At 34.7% G+C, this 10,790-nt stretch overlaps 1 protein-coding gene across 3 annotated transcripts; it reads left to right on the plus strand.

Annotated features, from left to right (window-relative positions):
• The first annotated feature begins 6,606 nt into the window (after positions 1–6,606).
• Positions 6,607–10,558, plus strand: LOC140816898 (nucleobase-ascorbate transporter 7-like). 3 transcript variants are annotated; one of them, XM_073176394.1, is made up of 15 exons: positions 6,612–6,837; positions 6,953–7,094; positions 7,551–7,648; positions 7,747–7,923; positions 8,010–8,110; positions 8,203–8,278; positions 8,402–8,461; positions 8,546–8,730; positions 8,897–8,993; positions 9,198–9,284; positions 9,411–9,469; positions 9,545–9,636; positions 9,730–9,807; positions 9,894–10,054; positions 10,132–10,558. In XM_073176394.1, exons 2-15 carry the CDS (start codon positions 6,980–6,982, stop codon positions 10,348–10,350), a joined length of 1,605 nt encoding a protein of 534 aa, XP_073032495.1. In that variant the 5' UTR covers positions 6,612–6,837; positions 6,953–6,979; the 3' UTR covers positions 10,351–10,558. The 3 variants fall into 3 exon arrangements, with proteins under 3 accessions (XP_073032494.1, XP_073032493.1, XP_073032495.1); XM_073176393.1 differs by having other exon boundaries at positions 6,607–6,866; positions 9,198–9,469; XM_073176392.1 differs by having other exon boundaries at positions 6,608–6,837; positions 9,198–9,469.
• Positions 10,559–10,790: the final 232 nt, after the last annotated feature.

Below are 10,790 nucleotides of genomic sequence, written 5' to 3' on the forward strand. Positions count from 1 at the left end.
GAGTTTCACATGCAATGCATAAACTCCTTCATTTTCATCCTTGCTAATTATGAATCAAGTATAGTCTTCTTCTTTATTAGCTCCAAGATTGAGCTAAGAGCTTGGACTCCAAAAGACACCAGAAGTTTTTGGAAGGAGAAAGACGTTAATAGCTGGGTCTCGGTGAAACATGCGCGCGGCCGGCAGACCCAGTGCGGTGAGGTCTTCGACCATATTAATTTATTTGAAAAATGATTTTTTAATAAAGACTGCACCCATTCGGAAACACGTGTCTCTTAACCTATCACAGAAACGTTCGGTTCGGACCAAATAGTGCGTTCGTCTGCGTTCGGATCAAACAGTATGTCCATCTAAAAGGCCGTGTTTGATCTAGTGCGTCCCTTGGCCATTCACATAAAGTTGTGTTATCCACAAGGTTGTGCTCCTTCTACGCAAATGGTGGAAAGACTACAAATAATCCTTCCATCTACATTGTTCGCATTTTTTCTCGCATCTTTGTTGTATTCTCTTCTCATTTACTTTGTGTTTGAAAGTTCTGCATATTTCATTCGCTGCTATCAAGAGTCGTTGTACTACATTCTATTGTTTCGAAGTCGTTTTATCTTATAAACGATTGTCATCTACGTAGAACACTGTCAGAGTCGATCCTAACAATATTTGAGCCCGAGTCTAACTTTTAAAAAGAGACATCTAAATCATAATGTGTGTTCATATTTTTTTTAGTTCCATAGCAATTTTTCAAATTAAATCAATACGTCAAAGACAATATAAAAAACTAAAGGAATAAAAATATCAAACATGTCCAAAATAATCACTAAAAAACAACTCGCCTAACAATTTTAGAGCTAAAAATACTAATCAAGTCTGTATAATCAAGTTGTTCAGTAATTTCTTTCTCAATCGATAACATAGTCAATCCATTCAATCTTTCTCGTGAAATGGTAGATCAGAGAAAAGTTTTGATGAGCTTTATTTTTGAGAAAACTTCGCTTTGCACTTGCTACTGTGACTAGGACATTCAACAAGATTTTATAATCAATATGAGCATTTGAAAGCCGAATAAGCATTACATCCACCAAAATTTCAGTCAAAAAACGTAGATTATAATACCGCATAAAGCCCCGAAAAAAATAAAAAACTACAATAAAAAATTAGAAGCCCGAACAAAGCAAATACAAGAAAATAGACTTACAGCTCCTCACGGGTCTTTCAATCAAACCTAGAGACGACGCAACGAATGGAGTCGATTAAGGCTTGTCTGTAGATGAATATTGGGGAAGATTGGGGAATAAATCGATAACAGACTAAGAAAGTTTCATTTAATAAATACTTGTTTTGGGCTATCTAATAACTAGATATATAATAATTTTTTTTAAAATTTTTGGGCCCCAAAAAAGAGATGGGCCTGAGTCATTAGACTCCTTTGCCTCGGCACGGCCCTGAACACTGTATACAATTTCGTATTGGGAATAAATGATTTACCTTTGCCTTACTTACTGTTTCATTATGCTTCACATTACAGATTAATCACAAATCCATCACTAAAATAACTCGAAGTTTCGCCCCACCATATCAAGAAACAGAACGAATCGTTTGAAGTAACAGGCTAGGAAAACACCTTCGAAGTGGACTCCTCACTGCCATATTACAAATATATGGCGTGTTCTTGGGAGGAGTAGGCATAGGAGGACTAGAATTATAGCCCTTTTTATCAAACGTCAATTCCACAGTCCCAGCCAGTTCAAAATCATCTTCCCATTTTCCCTATAAACTCAGAGAAGCGTTGCGCAATAAGGCATCATTTCCCTACCTCAATCAAGTAATTCTTCACCAAAAATTCAAGTAATTCGCATACCCGTTAGGAATCAACATCGATTCTGTTAAGATTGGAACTTTGACCTAACTCAACCCCAAAAACTAGCTCAAGGGGGGAGGATTGTCCAAGCCAATATATGCAACTCCCAGGTTATTTATCCTACTGATGTGGGACAATTAACTCACCCCTCTCACGCCCATGAATGAACATCTGGAGCGTGTAGTTTACAAATGACCCAATTATGGGCAGAACGAGTGGCTTAATTATAGGCAGTCCAACACATAACGGTGGAACCCGGGCTCTGATACCATGTTAAGATTGGAACTTCGACCTAACTCAACCCCAAAAGCTAGCTCAAGGGGGGAGGATTGTCCAAGCCAATATATGCAACTCCCAGGTTATTTATCCTACCGATGTGGGACAATTAACAGATTCCGCAAAAGACTCAGACAAAAAGTCGCAGTCATGTCCATTTCTTCTTCCCTCATCACACAAACCCAAAGAAACCCATATTCCAATTGCTGGTGGTAGCTGTAATTTTCGAAAAATTCGAGACATTCGAGCTCTTTATTCGTGAGGAACCTACCTGTTTGAAGAGGGTTTTGGATCGTTGCTGCAGGAGATGGAGAAAAAGATGAGTTGGATGCTGAGAGGGATAGTGAGACATTGCATCGGCTGTAATTGGGAAAGCTTAGAAAAGGTTGTTTTGGAAAATTAAGATTCGCGGCGAAGGGGTTTGGGAGGTAGCGGCGGAGATGGCGTCCGGGCTGTGAGTTCAGAGGAATCGATACTAGTTGAAGCTGAAATGTGACAGGAAAATTCAAGGTTCCACCTATCATGGAACTTAATTTTACTTGGGGTGACTTCAAATTACAAAATGTTAGTGTTATTTAACGCACACATGTTGCCCGAACATATATTTATATATGTTCGGGAAGTGCACACCGAGTTTGGTAAAAACTGAGGGACGAACAATGCCCATGCATGTAGACAGAGATCAATTACGTACACATGAACAACTAAACTATTAAAAATATACATACAAAATTTGATAATATTTAAACGAATTAGTGTATGTCCAATGAAATTTATCAATTGATACAGACCAAAGCACAAAACATATTTTCTTTTATCGAGTTTATATTTTATTGTATAATATTTTATATAAATGGAACGACATACAAAATTAATGATTATATTTTAAAATTCTTGTGAGAATAAAGGGATGGCAATGGGCCGGGGCCGGGGCGGGTTTGCCATTACCATCCCCGCCCCGATCCCCGCTTTTTCGGGTTCGGGGAATCCCCAAACCCGAAATTTCGGAGATCAACTTCCCATCCCCGATTCAAAAATGTTAATATGGCAAGACGATGATGAATTCGAAAATTTTCTCAAACCAAAAATTATTATTATCTATTATTATTAGAGATAATATTAATATCAATATTAATAATAATAAGATTATTAATATTTTAAAAAATAATATTATTTTTTATATTATTAATATTAATAATACTATTATTTTATTATTGATATTATTTTCGGGAGGAGTTCGGAGATTTCGGGGATGTGGATAGGAATCTCATACCCGCCCCGAATTACATCGGAGATTTAAAAAAATCCCCGAACCCGAAGCCGAACCCGAACCCGAAAAAATCGGGGATCCCCATCCCCGTTTCGGGTTTTCCTTGCGGGGCCCCAAACCCGTGGGGAAAGTTGCCATCCTTCTGAGAAACAATGAATAACATAATTAAGATATGCATATGAGATATCATTTGAACATATATAGCATATGTATATGTATGTGTTTCATGTTACATAGTTAGACTTAATTTGAAATATCTATAAAGAATGTGTCTAAATTATATCATACACAACTGCGGACCTATTAATAAACAATATAATTTTTTGTTTACCATATATTTTTTTTTTTTTGCATCCACATTATTTGTCTTAACCTTTTTTTTTTTTAAAATGTGACGCATGTCGTTGACTATATATATGAAGAATCAATAAATTATATGGTTCACATAATCCATTTATTACTTTCTTCATAGAACGGAAGACCCAAAATCTGTAGCTTTGAGTGATGCACTCTCACACCGATTTTCATAGAATAGCATAAAAGTCGATTAACGCGAAAATTACTGACAACAATAAATTTAAAAAAAAATCATAACACAGACAACTTCAATAAGAAAAAAATGGAGAACTCAAAGTTTATAAACAATTTATTGAGTACAATAACAAAGAAATTGAAGTATATACAAGTAACAAAAAGAATAAATCTCTCTCAAATTAAATACTAACTCATTAAATTTTTCAATATTTTCTTCAAATAAAGAGAAGGCATCTTGTTAACGTTTTTATTTCTTTTATAGATATTTCACTTCTTTTTTAAAAAAATAATACAAAGGAGAAAATGGAGTCTCAAAATCATTACGAAAAATTCATTGAGAAAAAACCCTTCAGAAGATTAACTGTAAAAAAATATAATACGAAGTCATATAATTTTTCTTAAACCAAAGAAAAATTATAGATCGCTCACAAAATTTATCCGGAAACAACAAAACATACATCAACTTTGGATACAATTAAAATTTAGAATCATACATAATAACTAAATTATAACAAAATCGCATGTCAAAAATTTATTGAATACTATTTTTTTTTAACAATTTATCCATGTTTTATGTCTACGAGAGGACTCCTAATTTCAATCATCATCTCATAATACACATATGTAACATGTGATTTATGAAAAAACATATATGTCTACATCAACAATCATACCAAAGCCACCGATTTTTTTAGTACACATATTTGCACAACAAATAATAATACAAAATAACAAAAATAATATAAACAAGCACATAAAAACTCAAATTCAAATATCTTCTATCAATCTAAGTAACAAATTTTGAATAGAGAATAAGTAATGTCATAAAAAATTTGAATATTGATTTATAGATAGAAGTCTGAAAATACATTTTCTTTAATAAATAAAAAATATTATGAGACAATAGGCAAAAGTGTAGAAAAATTTCAGCATTTTTAATATTTTCTAATACTTCAAACCAAGTAGTTCAAGCAAACAGAAAACATAAATTATGTGTTTAAGAATTAACGAAATCTCACAAGAATAAGAAATTTAAAAATAATCATTTTTGTGACACATGCGGTTTTTTTTTTCTATTTTCGTAAACAAACAAATCCAATCCAAATACAACAAAAATCCAGTACAATATGATCAATACAAATAACATATAACAATAAAGCATGATAACACTATGAATATAGGATAAAAAAAACTCCTACCATTGGAAGAATACAAACTGTCAAAAGGAGCATATTACTTAATAATTTTTATTTAGCAGCATATATCAAAATTTGACTAAATAACTTAAAAATAATGTTTGTATTTAAATCGCTTATATACAAACATTTTCTCTCAATCACGTATCTCTATTGACACATAAATAATAAAAATATCTCTATTTAAATGAAATAAAGATGTTTTATACGACATTAATATTTATTAATAATTTATTTTTATTCAATCAGACTGATCTCCCTTCGTATTCCCATCTTAGGATATTAACATTTTTTAATGTATAACATTATGATAGAGATTATTCATGAATTTGACGGTATTGTATAAATTTTCATGAAAATTTTATGTTAAAAATATTAATTTTTATTCAAATATGAGTCGGATCGATCCGTCTTACGGATATAGATACGTAGACAGTCCACAAATGATACCTGTGACTCAATAAATTAATCCTTTAGTATGAATGAATTTTTATTGTTGGGTTTTGAACAATATATCTCATCCCAACGGTGAAAATTTGCCATCAGATGAGTTAAAGAAACCTGTGACTCAATCGAAATAAAGACACAATTGATAACGGAAATCAAGTGGATGGACCTAATCCATGTACACAGAGACTTTTTTGACTGTGAGATATTTTGACCCAATGATTTCCTGCCAGGTGTCGTTAATGGGACAGCCTGCAGAACTACTAATCAAGTGGGTTGTCTAGAAATCAGAACCTCGTTCCTGGCGTTATGATACGGACTTGATTTATACCATTCTCTTGATTGCTTTGGATTGGATGTAGGAGTACTAATTTTTCTGGGCTAGCTGGACTAATATTTGCAGACATTTGTCCAAAAGATTCCATTAATTCGATATCTTTTATTTATATATATATTCATCTGAAAAATAAAAATAGAAAATGGCAGCAAAATATGTAATCAGAGTCTGTAAAAATGAACAGAAAAAGGAAAAAAAGGACTCACATGCAAGTAAACATGGGGTACATCGAATATCGTATTTGAAGAACAAATTAAAGAACTCACGCAGCATGCTACTGCATGATATATGTATATATTTCATATTTTGTCATTTTAAGAAAACAATAAGCATGTGGTGTGAGATCTAGCCATGCTATGGATTTCAAATAATTTAGCTTACTTAAAATGCATATTATATTGTCTACTTGTGATTAAATGGAATAATCATAATATTCTCAAAAAGAAATGAAATAATTATAACGTCCGAATAATAATGAGAAAAATAAAGGTGGCAGATGCCCATTAACTTTATCTTTTACTTAAGAGAAGAACAAAGGCAAGTGCTTGATTCTTTCTGCAAATGACTAGTTAATAACACGTCTAAAGAAAGAAGAACAAATCTATATTGTTTTTTTTTAAATTTATGGTATATATGTGAGAGACAAATCAAATATATTCCCTAGGAATGGTTTGTTTTGATTTCTTTCTCACTTTTGGTTTAATTATCTTACTTTTTCTCTTTATTCACTCTACTTTGCATTTAGGTCCATAATTCACATTTGCTTTATGTTTTCTTGAAATGCATATAGCATTTTGTTCTGCAACACATTAAGTAACCTTGGCAATGCTTTTATCATTGACTAGAATAGCTTTGCATTTGTTCTTGAAAATTTTGTCTATCTGAAGACTACTGCAGATCATTGGCAGAGTGGAAATTCTTGGTGGGGGTTCTTGATTTTGGAGATTTTTAGTTTTAGTGTTTTCATTTGTTTACGTGTAAATTCAATCTGGGTAAGAAAATGTATGGAGTGAGAGTTTATGTATTTTATTTTACAGTGAGTTGGAAAAAAGATACAGCAAATAATGGCAGGAGGCGGAGCAGCTGCACCACCACCAAAACAAGATGAGTTGATACCACATCCAGTCAAAGATCAGCTCCCCGGTGTTTCTTACTGCATTACAAGCCCACCTCCATGGCGTTAGTCCTCTTCCTATATTCCTTTTGTCTCCATGCAATCGTGTTTGTAAAGCTTCAAATTTAATGTTTATTGTTTGTAAAAATTAAAGTTTTGAATTGCACCATCTTCTTAATTTTTGGGTTCAGACTTGTGTTGTGCTTTTTTTAAATATTTTGTTTTTTTTTTTTTTGGGTGTTTTGATGTGTGGTTGATAGTTCAAAATCCACCAATAGCATTTCAACAAAATACACAAAAAAGTACAAGAATTATGCTCTAGGTTCTTGAACTTGTTAGCTCTCGAGCTTATGGAAAGCAACACAATCAATCTTTAACTGGTGTCAAGATCATAAACCTTAAAATTTAGCATGCAATTTTTGTTCCCATTTGAAGGTTATGCACTTGATCAAATTTTTGGATAAGCTAATCTAGCGTGTTAGCTAAATTCTTGTTTAATATTGCATTGTTCCTTAATGCAGCTGAGGCAATACTGCTTGGTTTCCAGCACTACATTGTGATGCTTGGTACTACGGTTCTCATACCCTCCTTTCTGGCTCCTCAAATGGGAGGAGGAAAGGCAAATATTTTATTTACTGAAAAGGGCTCGATTTTGAATGGTTTTCAAGAACTAAGACGATTTCTTGATTTTGACTAAAAAACTGGTTCCGTGGTTAGGAAGAGAAGGCTCAAATGATTCAAACACTACAATTTGTTGCTGGATTGAACACGCTAGCCCAGATATTACTCGGGACTCGACTGCCAGCTGTGATCGGAGGTTCTTATACATATATCCCCGCAACTTTGTCAATTGTCTTGGCTGGTCGATATAGTGAAATTCTGGAACCTGTAGAGGTGATAAATGAGCCCTCCAATCGTTTTTAGCCTTCGTAAAAGAGTCCTATTTGTTAGTTTGATCCAGTAATTTGTGTTATGTGTAGAGATTCAAGAGGATTATGAGAGGAATTCAGGGGGCTATGATTGTAGCTTCCACTCTTCAGATAGTCATCGGCTTCAGTGGCCTTTGGAGAAACGTTACTAGGTGTTGTAACCACATTCTCTTTGAAATGCATTATATTTTTGAATTTTGAGTAGAAGTGACTAAATCAGTTTCATTTCATGTGCAAAATCCAGGTTCTTGAGTCCACTTTCTACAGTTCCACTGGTAGCTCTCAGTGGATTTGGGCTTTATGAGCTTGGTTTTCCTCTGGTAAGCATTAAAGTGTTCTTTTAGAAAATGAAATCGAGTGTTACAGAGCTAAGCTGATTTCCGAATATCGTCGCTTAATGCTTCCCTAAACCTGAACTGTTCCCTGCTTTTCTACATTTCCAGGTAGCAAAATGTGTGGAGATTGGATTGCCTCAGCTTATCTTACTAGTGATCTTTTCGCAAGTGAGTTTCATTGCATATTGTCATGTACCATCCTCTCCATGTTCGGAACTTCTATTAATATAATATGCTGAATGTCTTTTGCAGTGCTTACCTCATCTGATGAAAGGTGGAAAACACGTCTTTACTCGTTTTGCTGTGCTATTCTCGGTCATTTTAGTGTGGATTTATGCTCATTTACTGACCATTGGTGGAGCATACAAAAATGCCGCACCAACAACTCAATTAAGCTGTAGAACTGACCGTGCTGGAATCATAAGTGGCGCTCCTTGGTAAGGCTCGTTGTGTGGTTTCCATAACCTGGTAAAATTTCACCTTTTGTTCCGTGGTTCTCGATTGAAGAAAATACGACAGCCATGAGAAATGGGTGAAAAGTTCATAATATTCTCAGATTCTTGGAGCTGGTAACTTCTACTGATAAATTCTGAGTTTCTACAGGATCAGAGTTCCGTATCCATTTCAATGGGGAGCTCCTACTTTCCATGCTGGAGAAGCATTCGCCATGATGGCGACTTCATTTGTTAGCCTTGTTGAGGTTCTTATATTTTGTCAAGAATCCTATAAACAAATAATTCGATGCATCATTGCATGTTTCTGTTGGTTTTATTTTCATAGGCAGTTTCAATAGAACAAGAACCCATGAAGTTCTGGAAACTCGACTTGGACTTGATTCAGTTACACCCCAAGTTGTAGCGATTCTCGTGGTAATTAACATTTATTTTGCTTTAACAATTGGCAGTCCACTGGTGCTTTCATTGCTGTGTCAAGGTATGCCAGTGCAACTCCTATGCCGCATTCTGTTCTCAGCCGAGGGATTGGCTGGCAGGTAATTGGGCTTAAAGTCATTTACTTTGCATTCATAGACACGGCCAAAATCTCACAAGATTATGAATTCTATGGTTATTTGAGTTCTTTTGGTTACAAAATTACAAAATGGACTGTCTGTTTTCAGGGTCTCGGCATATTGTTTTCTGGAATTTTTGGAACTGGAAACGGGTCATCTGTTTCTATGTAGGATTCTTTCTTTTGCTCCCCTGGTTTAGCATAAACTTGCACTTGTAAACTCTGAACTCTCATATTGGACAGTGAAAATGCCGGTTTGCTCGGGTTGACACGAGTTGGAAGCCGAAGAGTTGTACAAGTTTCTGCTGTTTTTATGATATTCTTTTCAGTACTAGGCGAGTAAACGGATAATTTTTTCCTTGTCATTTCAAATAAACTAGAAAGAAACTTCTCTATGATGTTTAAATACTAACTTTGGCGAAATTCAGGCAAATTCGGAGCTGTCTTTGCTTCAATTCCGGCTCCAATCGTTGCTGCGTTGTATTGCATTCTGTTTGCCTATGTTGGTATGCATGATCCTTCGAGGTTATTTATAATTTTCGATATATCTCACATGAATTAGCCCATTGAAATTCAAGAATTGAAAACACAGGGGTAGGAGGTCTCGGTTTCCTGCAATTCTGCAACATGAATGCCTTCAGAACAAAGTTCATTCTTGCATTCTCAATCTTCATGGGATTATCCATACCGCAGTATTTCAACGAGTACAGATCTGTAAAGGGCTATGGCCCGATCCATTCCTCAGCAAAATGGGTAAGCACTGAGCACGTAATCTAAATTTCTGCACAACACGTGAATTCAAGAATTTGATTATTGGCTCCTATTGGCAGTTCAACGATATGATCAACGTTCCTTTCTCGTCCGAACCATTCGTTGCTGGAGTTTTGGCCCTGATTTTGGATGTCACGTTGCCTCCGAAAGACGGCACGACGAGGAAAGATAGAGGCATGCATTGGTGGGATAGGTTCCAATCATATAAAACCGATACAAGAAGTGAAGAGTTCTATTCCTTGCCTTTCAATCTCAACAAATTCTTCCCATCTGTGTAGATGTAGAGAGAAATAGACAAAGCCTTGAAGTCAAGTTTTTTTTTCTTGGTTGGTTTTTGAAAGACTTGGTGTGTGTTTTGGTTTAGCAGCAACACTTGCTTTATTTTGTTAACAAATCAAAGATGTCATTAGTGTTTTCTAGGAACAAAGAACAGTAAACTTCATATTTGCTCCGTGGAATGGCTATGGCACTCCAATCTTTCTATTATCTATTATTTTTCTATACAAATTTATATGGGACCTTTTGAGGCAATTATAGACCCTGGAAAATGAAAGATGAAATGCCAACAACGTCCGATTTAATTTTATTGGAATTGAGATATGTAAATACCACGGAATAAGGTTTGATCTTGAGGCTTTCATTTGATTCTCTTCGATGAAAGTTTGATAGTAAAATAATGGTCAAAATAAGATTCAGCAAAAGTCGGACAAGTGGAGAA

Source organism: Primulina eburnea, chromosome 16, assembly GCF_022965805.1.
Source record: "Primulina eburnea isolate SZY01 chromosome 16, ASM2296580v1, whole genome shotgun sequence".
NCBI lineage: Eukaryota > Viridiplantae > Streptophyta > Magnoliopsida > Lamiales > Gesneriaceae > Primulina > Primulina eburnea.

Excerpts from the sequence above, each read along its gene's own strand:
- LOC140816898 (XM_073176393.1), top strand. The coding sequence starts at position 6,980 with ATGGCAGGAGGCGGAGCAGCTGCACCACCACCAAAACAAGATGAGTTG. Across the intron at positions 8,279-8,401 it reads ATGAGCTTGGTTTTCCTCTG|GTAGCAAAATGTGTGGAGAT; the intron begins GTAAGCATTAAA and ends CTACATTTCCAG. Across the intron at positions 8,462-8,545 it reads TACTAGTGATCTTTTCGCAA|TGCTTACCTCATCTGATGAA; the intron begins GTGAGTTTCATT and ends TGTCTTTTGCAG.